We start from the raw sequence: 16867 nt of genomic DNA, 5'->3' as shown, positions 1-16867 counted from the left end.
AAGGCATTTTTATTATCATGTGAATGCCGAAATTATTATTTTTGTAATCCCAGACTCGGCTTTAAAGCACAAGTGTAGAGCCAAGGCAACGCTTGCGCAAAGCGACGTCAGTCGGCGCACCCCCCCCTCCCCAGCCCTCCCATTCAATTCCCGCAGTGCACGTTCACTACGATCGTAATTTGAGTAACGTTCGTATGTTTAGCTACCTCCCTTTCAGCATTAAATTTCACTTCAGATAGATTAACCATTGCAATATTACTAGGTTGCAATAATAGCCCGTCCCTCAATCGGACACTGGTTGAACATTTTGCGGCGATGCAGCCTGCGCCGCCACTTCTGCATTGTCGATCGTCCCATTCCCGCCGCTCGCAAGGCAGCAATAACTGAGCATTTTATAACACCGCAATGAGTCTGAAATTTCACTTCAAGCACGCACTGCGCCTCACACTCAGGGCCGAAACACGGCGAATTCGCGGGCACCACGTTGTTTTAGACGAACTCCGTCTTTCGAGTCACGCAACTTTCCGCAACAGATCAGACGATTGAATGTAGACCCAGCCACCCCCATAACCACAACCACGGTATAAATCGGCAAAGAGCACTCTGCCTGAACCACGAGTAACTGCTTCACCAGGCGGCCATATTTTCGAATCTTCACCACACAAAAATGGCGGCGCCCACTAACGTCGTTCGAGAGATACGGCGCTCCAAAATTATCGTTTTTTCATCTACTTGCACAAGTAGTTTGTCGCCTCAGTACAGATTTTTTCTACAGGACTTTGCAAATGTTTTTCGATGGGAACACTTTGAAAACGCACAGAATATAACATGTGCAAACCAACATTGTGACTTTCAAAAGAACTATCTCGGGGACAATGTGGGTTTTTTTATTGAATTATCAATCATTTAAACGTTTACAAACAGCAACATTTCGGGATAATTATGTCGTCAGTAAGCATTTTTGTCCACTGAAACTGAAGAAGAGTTAAAAGCCTCGGCTCTTAGACTGTTTTGGAGCAGTTTGGCGCAATTTTTGCAATTTTCAAGCTTTTGGAGCAGCCCGGCGCAGGAAAACCAATTTGTATCAAAACTGCGCAATATGCGCAGCTGTCTCACCCCTGCATTGGGTTCTGAAGGCCTAACAAGTGGTGCCTGAAGCCCAATCGGTCCGCAACTGCTTCACTAGCTGGTCAAAGCTGGTAGTGCAAAAGGGTGCGAAGACTTGGCCAATTAGGGCGGCAATCTGACTTGGAAGGAACAATAAATGTGTTGCACACTGACAGGTAGGGGTCTTAATCTACTGCACACTAGTACAAGGGTTCAGGACAGAACAGCAGGCTTGTATATAGCATACAAAACCCTAACAACACACGTCAGCTTTCACCAAGTGGCAGGTGTGGCAGACATACGTATGTAAGCCCGTATAATATACAAAAGCAGCCTGCAGTCTTGCTTTCCCTGTGGCCAAAAAGCAAATCTCCAATGAAACGAGAAAAAGCTTCTCCTCAAAGAAATTAAGAAGATAAATCATGAAAGATGAAAGTAAAGCAAAACAGTAGGTAAGAACGTAACATCTCCGCTTTTGTTTAGAGAGAACACAAGCATCGTAGCAGCGTCGCTACTCATCCCACAATGCACTAACTACGGCAGAACCGCGGCTTTTCTACTAAGCCACAAAGGCAAAAAATGCTAGCCCATTAACAAAACCAGCGGGAGTAGCACTAGGCAAACAACAGGTAGGCAACATGCAATGCATCGGTCTCCTCAGTGCGTGCAGCCATTTGGGCAAGCCGTTTTTTGGTCGCATCCACATTTGGCATGGAAAGAAGAAAAAGAAACTTGCTTGAAAACTGAAGCTAGAGTAAGACTTCTCCCCTCCATACTACAAGTATATATTCAGGGAGCCCCTAGCTGTCTATACATCGAATTTAGTCCCCAATGTGCTCACATTTTAGCCACTTCCCTATAAGTAGCGGTGTTCCCTTGGGAGAAGGGGACAAAATAAAGATGTGCAGCATTTAAAACATGTCCACACAACATTCGCTTTCACAATTGAAGCCAGCTTCTCTGCAGAACATTACAAAGCATACTGAAGAAAAAAAAAGAAGGTAGTAGTGTCATTATCACGGCAACTGCGAGAATTACTGTCAGAAATTTCTCGCGGCAGTTGCCTCTGATTGGCTAAGAATTCTACCCGGAGATTCTATGGGATAAATACCCCCTAAAAAGCCGTGTTTGCAGCTGCCCCTGTAGTGCTGTGGTATAGTACTTGGTTTTAAACGAGAAGGCTTAGGTTTCGAGTCAGACATTGCGATGTTCTTTTTTTTTTTTTTAGCTTTCAGAATTTTTCGGTCATTGTGATTTTGTTAACGCTTTTTTTTTACTCTGGTTTCTACTCTATCAAAAGATTGACGCTCAAGACTTCTAGAATGGGTCGAATTACGTTATTACATTTAATATCGGTTGTGTTCTGTGTCACTGGGATGGGTTAGGTTAGGTTTGTTGCAGTTTGGCTGGATTTGGGTAGGTTATGAAGCGTTCAGTTAGGTTACATTAGGTTTGGTGAGGTTACGTTTCGTTCGGTTACGTTGAGACGTGATATTATTTCGCAAATTTTACGCCAGCCCGCTTTTATGGAAACTGTAGTTCTCACGGCTGCCGTGACATTAGACGCAGCCAAAAAAGAACACTGATACATACGGAATTTTGTGTGAGACACCCCATACAGCCTACTTCTTCCTCCTTAGAGATGAGCAGCTATGCTGGTATGCTCGCTGAAAAAGAGTTTGAGGGAGCAAATCGCCCCAGGATAGCCACGCCGAAACTGCACACACCAAGGAGAGCCGTGAAATGCGGCAACGAGTGTACCGCAAATGAACCGGGGAATGCAATGGCTTGCAGAAACGTGGGGGAGGGGGGAACAAAACAACAGGGAGCAGGGCAAAACTATATCCTTGGCGGGCACAAACAACCAAAAAGAGAAAAAGGAGAGTGCACATGCGTACGTCGCGGCACATGCAAGCAGCACAGCGTCGTAGACGACCATCCACAGCGGCGCCTGCAGGTACTTGGCCAAGCAGTCGCGCATCACTTCCACTTGCGTCACGCTGCAAGCAGCAGGCATCAGCAGGCATGCCCGCAGGGGGGAGGGGGGAGGGGGGAACAACAAAAACGCAGCAAGGTGGGCGTGAGAAGTGGTACGGGTACATAAAACGCTAGCCCTGGCAGGGCAGGTTAAAAATAACCACCGCCTGAGTTGACTACAACTCAGGGCATCATCCGGATAGCTATGGAACGTACTTAAGTAATGGCGTGCTAACTACATGCTCACATCGATGCCTTCTAGACATGTCGATGGCTGCGTTTTGGCACGTCAAGTTGCACATTTGCTTTCAGAAGCTACCCACTTAAGGGGAGCTGCCATTAATTTGGTCAATACATAACTAAAGTAGGGTAAAACAACTGCAGCCAAAGCCCAAAGCTCCCTTTGATCCTGTAGTTTTTTTTTCTTTCTTATAGTTGTCTGTATACAGATCATCATTGTGTTACAGTGGTCTATTCCTGTACGCATCCTCCTTTTTTCCACAACAGCTGCACTGTTGATAAAAGTAAAATGCCAGTCCTTAACAGTGTTGTTCTTGGTGACTAAAAGAAAAAGTGAACAGCCAAAAAACCATGTTAAAAAACAATAGAACAGTTTAGGAAAAAAACAGGTTAAAAACGTGACAGGTGGAGCCACAAAAATAAAAGTTTAAGCTCCTGGTACTGTCTTTAAACTATGGGAAGTAAAATCTTGTGAGTCAGTTCTTGTTTCAGGCTACTACAGAAAGTGTTTCCATTGTGCCAAGGCTAAACTTTCCCCCACCAATAACTGCTTTTAACAAATTGCGACAAGTTTCAGCCCCACATTCGTTAATTTGCGTCAACGTAATCATGGCGAATATCATCGAACTTTTTCGTGTACTCCAACAAACCTTCCTCCTTCCCGCATGCACTGACATGAAGCCGCTAACTACACTGGTACTGTTAAATATTTCTCGTACACCTCCTATGCCCAAGTTCTCACCTCTTTTGAGACAGCATCAACAAGCTCAATAATCCCCGTCACCGTACTTGACAAAAATGAGTTTACAGGGCACAATAAATGTAAGCAGTGCAGAAAAGCCAACTTTTTCGTCACGTGTGATGACTTCCGTTTTCTCTAGCTGGTGTGCGTGAAAACTGGACTCTCAAAGTCGTCCACAACATAAGCGGTTAGCTCTCCTCAAGCCCACCGTGCTCTCAGGCAGCTACGATGCAGCAGCCAAAGGATCACATCACAGGCAGGCTTCGTGCTATGGTGTGTAGAATGAGAGGTCCTACAAACCTAACAACGCGGCGACTCTGTGAAGTCCTTCAAGATGTGCGACCTGGGCGCTTAAATCTGCCTCCCCAAATCTTGCACTACAGTAAAGCCTCGTTACAAGAGACACTGTTACAAGAGACACTTGATTATAAGAGACATTTGAGTGAAGGCAGTTTGGCTGGTGTTCATAGGTCCGCCATGTTAGCAACATTGTGTACAAGAGACCTTGAGTGCAAGAGACACGTTTCTCGAGTCCCTTGAGTGTCTCTTATAACACGAGGTTTTACTGTGGTACAATCTCACCTTCCACCGACAGTTATCGACCAAGGTATCACGAACCACCCCAGGTCATGCCCCTAAATTGCACTAAGCATCAAATTTGCCCCTAAAGGAAAGCTGACTAGTGTAGAAGTTTGACATAGGTTAGGATAGGACACCTCGTGGGCAGTAAAAATAAGCGCATTCTATTTTTTTTTTTTTGTCCCTTTCTGCCTGGGTGGAGGCACAATCTGACGGCAAGAGACAAATACGACGGGTACGCGCAAACTGCGAACATGTGACGTGTGCTTGGCAAACGTGTGCGGTGTGGGTAACGTGTCCCCCGCTTGTCTCTGTGGCTAGGACGACGACGCAGGCGTGGCAAAGAGCACCGGTGTCTCGCTCGGGGAGCACAGTCGTGCCAGGCTTGCACACATACGAACGGGACACCACACAGAGCGAGAGAGTGTCTGGGCGGCACACGTGTTTCGTCTGCAAGGTGGGAACGCAGCACGTCTTTGCATATACGTGGCCATGCAACTGAGAGAGAGAGAGGCCCTCGGGTGGAGGGGGAATGAAGGAGGGAAAGGGGGGGTTGATGGGGGAGAAGTGAGGGGGAGAAGGAGAGAGCTCTCAGAAAGATTCTACCTGCCTCAGGACTGAAGACCTTCGACGACTGTTGTTGTTGTTGTTGTTGGTGTGTGTTTTGAGGGTTGAGAAGAGGGGGAGGAGCAGGAAGTCGACCAATAATTGATGGGAGGAGGGAGAGGGGGGAGAAAGAAAAAGAGAAAAAAGAGAAGACAACCGTGGTGGAGAAAGCAAGAAAGAGAGAGAAAAAGAGAAACTGTATCAGACTGTGTACAGTACTATTGTATAACACGCTGCAGTACCCCTGAAAGCGTGCGCACGCTGCACTGGCAAGGCGCACGCGATGTAAAAAGAAAAAAAGAGGGAGAGAGAGAGACCAAAAGAAGAAGAAAAAGGGGGGAGAATGCACTGCCAGAAAACAATGTGCAAGTGCATGGCCGAAAATAAATAAACAAATACAAAGACTGCCGCACTCGAGAAATAATGGCTTCTCCTACTCTAAGTTGCAATAAATCCCCTTGTTTAAACAATGGCCAGAGGCCGAAATTGGCGTGAACAGCTCCAACGCAAGTGCACTTTAAGGTTCTCACAAGACAGACTGCCATACACATCTCATCCCATGACTGTGAAGCCGCTTTGGAGTTTCACTACCTGAGCACAAGCCAAATGCAGCAACGTCCATGCAATTTGCTGACTACTGCCCAATATGCCCGCTTTCCCAACAGTTTATTTTTGCCAAGATGTCGATTAATGTACTGAAATTGCTGTCTCGCTTTCCTGCAAGCTTGATTACAAGAAGCGCGCAAGCTCGATCCTGCATGGGTGACTCCTTATTAAATTGCGATCAAAAAAAGAAAAAGAAAAGCCACTTCCCTTGCTTAGAAATAGCTTGTTGCTAGTTAGATTCCTTTATTTTGTGCACGTGGTCTCATTGCACAACTCCCCAGGCATGTTGCAAAGACTGCCCACTCGGTGGCCGAATATAAATCGAGGGGCTTCGCATAAGGTGGAAGAAGTGCAATGTTTTGTTTCCCTCGCTGGATTTTGTAAATGCTCAACGTAACAGTTTTTTATTGCGCCTGTGCATAATACACAACTATCGGACGGAGGTCACCCTAGGTAACCCACATGCCTCTCCATTCGCGCTGACAACCATGTTCATTTCTTGATTTCGCAACAACGTATGTGCCCCACTAGGAGACTTCAAACTGTTCAAATTATGCAACAAGTTAAAGTAATTGAGGTTGGATTGACGGGGGTCGACTGTGTTGTAGAAGCGACGGTGCAAAAAACAGCATTTACAGAGACTTTTCAATTCCCTTGCAGTTCCGGTTTTGTCACAGAGCATTGAGAATTAAAGCTATGAAAATTGCGCAGCTAACAACTTAAGAAAAACTCCATTCGGCCAAGCCACAGGATCCTAAAGGGACACTAAAGGCTGAATGAAATTTTGTTTTACCTTGAAAAATCATGCGTCTCGTAGGACTCTCAGCCTTTGTTCTACGAGCAACTATGTGTCATTTCCTGAGAAATCTGTAAAAAAAGCTGGCCTTTCTCTCTCCCACTTCCCTTTCATTTTTTCATGGCGTAGAGATCGCATCACAGAGTAGGAGCGAGGCACCGGTGCGGTCTAGGGCGTAAACGGTTGTCGCTAGGAGCTCACACGCTGGCAATGGTAGCTTTTACATCACCAAGCCATGGATGACCCATCAGCACGTTTTTCTGACCTAGGAAGCTGGCTTTTACTTATATTATTCGTCACTTACAGAACGAAAGATGCTTTTCACCGCTCCAGTGGCCGCTGCACCTGCCTACACCAGACACCCAGAAGCCATCATGCCGACCGCGAGTAAAGAATATCGTGCCAGCGCGACTACCCGGCTAGGCGTCGATCAAGCGGGAGCTTTCATCTCACCTCGTCTGGCGATCACCTCCACCTCATATTCTCTTCCTTCATCGACACGCCACCCTGGCATGAAGTACACACACTTGTTTCCTGCACCCGTCCTGAGTAACTTTCATTGCCGAGGCTCCATTCGGCCCAAAAATAAGAAGGGTAGAGCTATGCGCACACGATTTACAGATTATTTATTAACAGCAGCTCGCAGCGAACTAAAAACATGATGGCCGCCTCTGAAGCGTGAGGGAAGCAACCTGCCTCGCAACGTACGAGCTATAGTCTGTGCTTTTAAAATTACATCAGCTCAGGGAAAGTTTTGATCTACATTTATTTCATGTGCTCAACCCCTTAGGAACTGTTTGCTTGAGGAAAACATTTATAGATGCTTATCCAATGAGCTCTCGCCACTCACAGCTTTTGTGGCATCACAAGCCGTAGTACCCAAATACGTACGGGGCGTCGTCGCCTGTTTTCACATTCCTGGTGCTTTCTGCCTTATTAAACAACTGCTAGTCGCGAGAATGGCGTACTTAGATTCTCAGCACCATAATCTACCGATACCGGCCAATTTGTTTTTACCCTTTAGTGTCCCTTTAACCACTGAACTGCCTGTCCCTGGTGGGAAAAAAAGAAAAAGAAAAAAACTAAATTCCATAGGGAGGGTGAGAAAGAGACAGAAGCATAACAACTTTGGCGTTATGAATTGCACGAACAAAGTTGTGCGTATCGTCACTTAAAAAGGGATTGCCCCCCCCCCCCAAAGAGAATGCATCTTCGCTCAAAGCAAAAGAACATGGTATACTACATTTCTGAAATCCCATGGCATAACCATTAGTGAACTTTCATGAGGAAAAAAAAATTACTCTGTGTATGGCATGAAAAAAAAATTACTCCGTGTATGGCAGTCATCTGTTCCAGAACTTGAAAATGAAGGACAATATTAAAATAATTTTTAAAAATGAGGAAGTCTGGTATTTATACTAAATTTGACATACAAAGGACCACAAAGGGTAGGAACAGACAGTGAAACAAAAAGCCTGTTCCTTCAGGCACGTTTCTAACTTGATGAGAAATCAAAAAGTAATAATCTGCACTGCCTTTACTGTACAAGGTTTCGGTCAAGCCTGCACACTAGCACTGCAGAAAAAAGAAAACTGTAAGAAAACAAAAAACAAAAACACCTGCGCTAAGCAAACATGATATTTTTTTTCGGCTAAATGCACTGAGGTGCACGCAAGGCAAGAAAGACAGACTGAAGACGAAAGGCCAAGCAGAAACCGAAGCTCTGTGCAAGCACTGGAAAGTTCGGGCAAAGGTCAGACAAGTGTCACGGTATTATATAGTATACGTAGACGGACAACACGGAGATGAGTCCCACGTGTGATGTGCTTTTGGTCGAGCTGACCAGCTCAAAGGTGAACAGTTCTACCCCTACCTTACCACAAAACCCAAAGAAGCACATCTCAGAGTAGCGATTGAGTAGTTAAAGCTTGGCCATGAATTGGGAATCGGCAACTTATATGCCTCCCAACACACGTACAACCTCTTGCAAAGCAGCTGTAGTTCTAAAAATGCGGCTTCTGTGAATTTGACTAGTATCGCAGGTAAAAATAAAGGTACACCTTAAGGCTCTTAAACCTAAAGGTCTGTAAAGGTCCCTAAATCTAAGGCACCTAAAGGTCCACATGGTTCTTAAAACAATTTCTTTTAATTTTGAAGTAAACTGTGAAACTTGTCAGTCTTGCTGCTTTTTTCCTACTGATTTCAAATATGCCATTATTTTTTGAGTAAGTCAATCAGTTACCAAGTTAATTAGAGATAATGGGCCCTTTTTCGGAGGAACAATAGACAAAACAGTGTTGGTCATAAAACTGTAATCACTATATTTTCCAATACTATGAACCCTGGTGAGTACAATAGGAGAATCGGCTTTTTGATGCACCACTTGGAACTAATTTTACAGCTCATTAAGCTTTGGTGTTTGAAATGGCTGTTTGAAATGGTTCCTTGCCACCAGTGCCATCAAGATTCAATGAGCTGTAAAATTAGTTCCAAGCAGTGCATCAAAAAGACGATTTTCTTATTGCACTCACCAGGGTTCATAGTATTGGAAAATATAAATATTGCAGTTTTATGACCAAAACTGCTTCGGCTATTGTTCTCCCAAAAATGGCTAATTATCTCTAATTATCTTGGTAACTAATTGAGCTGACTCAAAAAATAATGCCATATTTGAAATAAGTGGGGGAAAAGCAGCAAAACCGACAAGTTTCACAGGTTTACTTAAACAGTTGCGGGACGCTGTTTTAAGAGTAGTGTACCCTCCTTAAGTGTCACCCACGAATACACGACAAGCGCATTGCCCATTAAATGATCCCTTTTGGCTCAAATTCGCATGTGCACAGAGATATTGCAAGACATTGGAATTCAAGTGTACAGAAAATTGCATATTCGGGAAGGAGTGGGAAAAATATGTAGTATATATTGCACTGGATGTTTTCCCTTGCGTGCAGACTTAGGCTCATGTGTGTACCCTAAGTGTCACTGATACATTTCAGCATTAATACGTCGGCTTTTGCGCCTTGCTCCGAGTCTGCATTGTAGCTTGGCTGAAGCTAGACAAGTATACTCAGTGCCGTACAAAATTTGCCCTACCTGATGTATAGCAGAGTGAACTAGCTGCAACTATAAACAGACCATGCGACATGGAACACACTGTCATGTGCATATTACACAACTTTTGTGTACAGATCAAGCAGACACCACTAAACAGCCAGTGTCTTCTAAGAGTCCACGAGTGAAATTTTGGGCTTCTCAGTAAGCGAGCCATCCAAGCTACTACACCTAGTAAGTTGAACCTCGATATAACGAACCTCGATTTAACGAAATTCGCGATATAACGAATTTTTTCCAGTTTTCTACCAAAATTTTGCTAAATCCATGTATTTTTATCTCGATTTTACGAAGTAATTTTGTGCGGCGCTTTCGATTTAACGAAGTCACGGCGAGAAAGGAAGAACGAAATTCCAGTCGAGGCACGTTTTATTTTGCCTCTCAGAGCCTACATTGAAAACATTAAGTACTCACATTTACTGATAAAAGGCTAAAATGAAAGAAAAGCGGTGAATTATGCGGTTGATAACAATTAAAAGCGATAAAAGCTGCTGCTCAAAAACCGCTTGAGTAACTCTGCCGCTAGCGGTCATGGACGGTTTAATAGTGCGGCCACCATTTTGACGTCTCCATCGTTGCCTACGCCAGCGCCCTCTATGCTTAGGCTGCCGAAGCCTACTTCAAGTGTTTTTTTTTTAGGCTGCCGAAACCTACTTCAAGTGTTTTTTTTTTTTTTTTTTTCTACGCGTCTTTGCTCACGGTGCTGCTGCTCTAGGTTGTGCTCGCTGATAACCACATTAATAGTTTGTTCGTCCATCATTAAATGAGTCTTATAAGCAGCATGAGCACTCCAAGGGAAAGAAAAGTGTTCCGAACAAGAGCCTGTAGAAGTGTCAGTGAAACCGACGGTTGACCGACGGCCACCGAAGTGATGGATGCCATCGACGTTCTGCGGAGGCACGCAGGCGCACGCGAATGTTTGAGCAAGCCTTGTTAGCGCTGTCAGCATACGAGCGTCACGTAAAGCCCACCCTGGTCAAGAAACGCCAAGCACTGCTTACGGACTTCTTCACTGCGGCTTGAACATCGAGTGCTGGTGTCAATAAATTGCTCTCCGAACGTGGTCAAAACGTGTTCATTAGACAGCTGCGATGCGGAGAAATCGGTTTCTTTAGGGCTCAGCGGGCCTACAAGTAATTGCTTAATCAAATTTGGCCAGAAGATATATAATGTAAGCTTTCCACTTTAGCGGGAGCACGTAAGCGCTGCTCCATAAAGTGAAGCTGTCCGTGTGTACTCCGCTCAATTCTCAATCATGGCTTTATCTCGAGTGTCGTGGTTGCATCACGCGCCCATACTGCAGAGCCTTTGTGCATGAAAAAAGTCTTTAGAAAGCTTTATAGCACCCTTCCGCTGTTGGCCCGCCGCACCCCTCAACGCCGCGGCTAAGCCTACTACTGAACGGACGAAAAGAGGCGTAACTTTGAACCAGCACCTCGCCGGGGTGAAGTTCACGGGGCACGGACGCGGGTTCAATGGACTAACAGCGGCACTTAGTAGTGACCGAAATGAAAAAAAAGAAAAAAGTGAAAACCTAGTCTGCTATCATATTCAATGAGGCGTTGCGGAAAAAGCGCCGGTTTTACGACGACACGAACTACGGTTGGCTATCCGAATTCCATTGCCTAAGTGTTGAGGCTCTTAATTCACACAATTTTCGCGGCCAGTTTTAGTACAAATTTCGCTTTAAGTGGAGAGGTAACTACATAGCAGTTGTTTCTGAGCGATGGGCAAGGTTTTGAAACCTCAATAACTGGTTAAATTAACTGTAAAATCGAAACCTCGATTTTACGAAATTCTCGATTTAACGAAATTTTCGCCCGCAAGTACCGTATTTACTCGCGTAATCCTCGCACTCGCGTAATCCTCGCACCCCTAATATGAGCCACCAAAACTTGGATTTTTTGGTTCCTCGCATAATCCTCGCACCCCCAACTTTGCAGCGGCGAAAGTTGCCTGCTCGCGAAACCCGCATGGTGCACGCGCTCTCAACGCGCGCCCTCCCCCGCCGCCTCTCCGTTCGCCGGAGAGCGCTGTGTATCCAGGCCATCCAGGCGCCCTAACAACCTGCATGGCTACACCCTAACAGTGCTAACAGGCGCCCTAACACGCTACTCCCACTGTCCTTGAGCCGGTTTCGCGTGCGCGCAACTAGACGTTCGCGTAGCCCGCTGGCGTGTCGTCGTGTCGCCGTCGTGGTCTTGTCGTTGAGCAGCAGCAGTCAGTGAGTCACTCGCGTCAGTGGTGGATAGCTCGCTGCCATTTTGAGAACTTTTTGATCTCGTTGTTTTGTGCTTGGTGCCGCTTCGCCATGGATAAGAACGCTAGCTACACTGCCGCTTTCAAATTGAAAGCGCGCGATCGCACACGGCAACCGCGCCGCAGGCAGGCACTTCGGCGTCACCGACTTCAATGTGCGTTACTGGAGGCGACGAGATATGACGACGACGAGATAGGGTGCGCGCCAGAAAGCAAAGGCGGCAATTTCATGATCGCTGATCGACGGGAGACTGTTTACGTTGGAAATAATAAAATAAAAAGAAACAGCTGCTGTTGGCAACACTGAGCTTACATATACAAAAAACTACCGCTACATTTAGCGGGATTGGCAGAAGGCAAATTGGCAACACTGTGCACCGGATTTTTTTTCCCCGCATAATTCTCGCACCCCTAACTTCGCATTGACTTTTCCGAAAAAAAAGTGCGAGGATTATGCGAGTAAATACGGTACGACTTCGTTATATCGAGGTTTAACTGTATACAAAAAAAGAAGAAAAAAAAAGGCAGAGTCAAGGTATACTAATCCCTAAAATCCAAACATAAAGTGTATATTCCCCAATTTACATTAATAAGGATGCAAGGGTGTGAAGCTACTTTGCAAAAAAAATTAACAGCATCACTCGAATTAAGCTAATTTAAAAAAACACGTGCCGCTTTATGTGTTTACGCGAGGGACATCATGTGGGTTATTTGGGGAGGGTACTGGGCAGGGGTGTTCTAAACACTACAGCATTCACCAGTGCAAGCAGTTACGTACTTGGAAAAGAATGCAAACAACAAACCAAGGTACACAGGTTGACTGTTAGGCTGTGCGCGAGATGTATTCTGGTGGAAAGCATCAAAAGCATCGGACAAACGCCGAAACAAGTGGCCGTTAGACTTTACTAAACATGGGAAAGCGATAAAATGGGGGCTAAGGCAAGAGAAAAGAGGTTAGTAGCCAGACATGCGTTTCAGCAGCACCTGTCAACACAAAGTCACAATTTATCTTTTCCAACAACTCTGCCATTACTAAACATCGAGGTTGTTCAAAACCAAGTCACATGTCGCTGCAGAAAGAGATTCAAAAAAGAAAAAACTGCACTGGGTTAAAAAAAAAAAACAGTTGCTTGTAGCTAGCTCTTACAGGAACAGATAACCGATGTTTGTGGAGTATGTGCTTTTTACGCCAAATGAAGGGCTATCACTTAAAATATTTTGAACTGATATGCTTTCCCTGAAAGGCCCAGAGCATTTGAAAGCAGAATTTTTAGATCTACAAGCCTTTTGAGTACGCTGCCAAAAGAAATGCCAGAAACCCTGACAGTGAGCTGTGCAGCAACATTCTCTTAACTGCAAGCGAGAGTAAAAGAATTGTTTTATTTTTGTTCCAAGATAAAACAACAAATAAAATGCAGTCTTCTATTCCTTTACGCGGTTTTTGAATCACGCATTGAAACCCCCGAGGCCATCTGCATACAAGCGGCAGTGTCATGTTTAGACACTCGATGGTGCCACCTTGCAGACTTCAGAAAGCTTAGTGCCAAATTAAAAATTATTTCTGCCAGTTCGTTTAAAAACTGCTCGTGGTTACCCCAGTATATAAAATGCTGGCTTTCACATGATCTAGAGGACATGCACATCACAAAAATCAGTCGTCTGTCCCTTACATGTATGTATGTAGATTTTCAGGCAGTGCATGCCTGCATTGCTACTAGGCTGAATATGAGTGAGAAAATTTCCGGGCCCCATAGTGCAAACGGAGGAGCCAGAGGGCCGAAAACAGAAAGTCCAGGCATTACCTTTGCCGACTGATGTGTTGCCAATGGTCCCGGAAGTAAAGAGATAAAAGAGAAAAGGAAAAATTTGTCAGAACAATTCATAATGCAGAGAAGAAGCGGACAATGTGTACAGTTGTGCAAAAAATGGGTCAAACAATCTGCACAGTCTGCACAAAATGGGTCAACCCGCTAACTGCGTGCAACAACCATGTCTTTCAGCCACTTGAATGAGTGCTGCTGTAAGTGGGTATATCATTGTACCCTGCTTGCCCAAGGTGAAACAACAACACTAACCTTTGCATTGCCACTAATAGTAAATTTCTGCAAAAATCTGTCAACAGGCAACATGCCCCTGTTGTAAATTGTAAACTAGCAGGAGCAACTGTGTAAACAGGGTGCTTTACAATTACCGTATTTTTCGGTGTATAAGTTGCAGTTTTTCTGAAATTTTCGTTGGTACGTCTTATCTACCGGTGCGACTTATGTATGGAATTAATTTGGTACGCGGTGGATGCACATGGTCCGTGCTTGAAAAGGTGCCTGTGCGCTGCGTGATGTCAGCACACGTTAAGATACACAGCTCTATGGTCTAAATGAATTAACTATCTGTTGGCAAGTCGGAGGAAGAAGGCTTCGATGGCTTTGCCTAAATGCCGTCTGTAAGTACATGCCATCTATGTGTAGCAATAAACCATTTTCGAGAAGTTAGTTCTGTCTAGAATTTGGACGGTATATGCACATGTCTAGCCCTGCTTACCGGGGGATGCGTTCAGAGGCGGCCACCGCCGCAACCATGTATTTTCACTGAACTTCCTAACGAACTGATCCTCTACGGGTTTACCTGATTAACAAGTGCGTTTTGTACACACTTATACACCGCTGCGACTTATATATGTCTTTTTCCCCGGAAAAGCTGCCGTTTTGAGGGGGTGCGACTTATACAAAAGTGCGACTTATAGACCGAAAAATAGGGTAAGCTGGTTTGTGGGCTCAAACACCGTAGAAGGGTCCCGATTAGGAATTGCACGCCAATATTAGTGGTGAACCACCTTACGGGCTCGGGCTGTCGGCGTCTCATGTCGTAGTATCATGTGGTCACGGTACTAAAACACTGGGACACTCGTTTTCCAGCGCCTCGCACTAGAACGTAACGCAAACTAAAAGAACACACCGGGACACTGGTTTCCCAACGCCTCGCACTAGAACGCTTCGTGCTTCAAAGACACGAGACTTTTACAGAAAAGCTGCATACCTCTACCAGAACTCGGCACGATCTATGACTTGGAAGAGCAGCAGCCCCATCAACACAAGAAGCATTAGGACGAGGGAGGGGAACCCAACAAATACGTTATGCATATCGACTGGGATTAGCTACGCAATTGCTGCTTGTACAAACAAATGTATGTATGTACATAGTTGAAACAAAATAGCCTCCTGTCTCTCAGTGCCAATTAGCAGCCATTTCGCTATGGGAAACACCGGCGCGCACTGCATGCTTTGCCCCTTTCTAGGTTTCACATTAGTGGAGATGGCCCGGGATTTTTTCAACATTCCAAACTTTAGTACAATATTGACGGATCGAAAAATTCTATTACAAAGGTTCGAATTACCTAATATCTGAATTTACGAGTAACTCAATGCTTAGAACAATTCATATATTTGAACATGTTGTGGCTTTTTTTCCCATAAAAAGATTCCTTGGATTCAGAGTAAAAAAAATTTTGCAATTGAATACTCAATTTGATCTTCAAACATTTTTCTTACTGCAGGGTGTGGTTTGGTCAAAAGAAATTTTCCTGTCTGCAGAACTCAAGTCATGATACTTGTTGCGGGAATAAATGTGCAATCGTCATATTATGTAATAACACCTGTAATGAACCTTAGATTGCCTAATGGTTAAGGGTTTTAATTGTGTCGCAACAAAAAAAAAAAAAAAAAAAAAGAAGAGAAGAGAAGTCCTTGCCCATTTTTAGTCTGAGCTGACCAGCTCCGCGCTGGAGCGCCCTGGTACGGCGCGGTTACGAGGCTAACCACCCCCTTCTACCCCTTTCATTTAAGCTGAATAAACGTTTTACCATCTATCCACCCATTGCCCCTCCCCCCCCCCCCTTTTTTTTCAGGGGCTGCTTATTCAGCCTTGGGCATCATCTTTGGATGGCCGTAGATCGCTGCTACTACTACTGTAGAAGGGAAGGACAGTAAGCACAGAGGCACAGACCTGTGGTTGTAGCGCTTGAGCTTCTGGAGGCCGTACTTGCTCTCTGCGGAGCCCTTGGAGACCGGCAGGCTCTCCAGGTTGAGCATGAGCTGGTTGATGGACGATCGCAGCTCCTCAACGTGCAAGCTCTCCATCTCCTTCAGCACAAACTTGGGCATGAGCTTGCGGTTCTGCTCGGTTAATTGGGGAAGAAAAGGGGGCAAGGAGAGACGGACAGGGCGCTTCAGTCAACCAACGTGGGCAGCCAGCCAGCCAGCCAGTCGCTCCCCCTTCCTCTAAGTGGCCTAAATACCAACCGAGTGAAACAGGTTCAATCGTGTGTCTGGAGCTCCTGATTGAGGCTAAGGGAATTAAGAGAAGATAACCAGGGTGTCGAGGACACTGCGAAGCTCCGATAACCTGCACCAGACTACTATAACAATGGCAACGCCTAGAGGACAACAACAACAACAACAGCAACACACACGCATGCACACAGGAAAGAATCCAGAAGGAGGGGACAAACCTTCTCCATCTCGTTCACTTTTTGCACCCGGCCGTCGAGCTCTCTCCGGATGGCAGCTGCCTGCTCATCCGCCGAGTCCAGCTGCAATGCATTGCCAACAAGGAACACGGCCGTCAGCAAGCAAAGCACTTCCACTCTGTCAGTGCACAAAGCGCTTTATGTTGGGGGGGCCACACTGTTAAGACTTACAAACACGAGCCCCTTTTACAGCACAGCTTCCCCTTCCCAATTGCATAATTACAGTGAGTACATTTTGTACAGCTGTAACAACGTGAACTAGATCTATGCCGCTGTTACAGTTCCTGCTGTTACAACAGTATACACTTTGTACTGTAGCTGC

General features: G+C 45.3%; 1 protein-coding gene across 1 annotated transcript in view; it reads right to left on the bottom strand.

The window, feature by feature from the left end:
- Positions 1–16867, bottom strand: part of Cadps (calcium-dependent secretion activator 1) — a 135421-nt gene that overhangs the window by 94040 nt on the left and 24514 nt on the right. The window contains exons 4-6 of the mRNA XM_077689681.1: positions 16528–16608; positions 16002–16192; positions 3006–3107 (exon numbers count right to left, since the gene is read on the bottom strand). Of these exons, the coding sequence (XP_077545807.1) occupies positions 3006–3107; positions 16002–16192; positions 16528–16608 (374 nt within the window). The remainder of the gene's footprint in view (positions 1–3005; positions 3108–16001; positions 16193–16527; positions 16609–16867) is intronic.

The sequence above is a fragment of the Haemaphysalis longicornis genome, unplaced genomic scaffold, assembly GCF_048455015.1.
Source record: "Haemaphysalis longicornis isolate Haplotype H1 unplaced genomic scaffold, Haemaphysalis longicornis Haplotype H1 scaffold_10, whole genome shotgun sequence".
In the NCBI taxonomy this organism is placed as follows: Eukaryota; Metazoa; Arthropoda; class Arachnida; order Ixodida; family Ixodidae; genus Haemaphysalis; species Haemaphysalis longicornis.
This window is presented reverse-complemented; position numbering and strand designations above follow the sequence as displayed.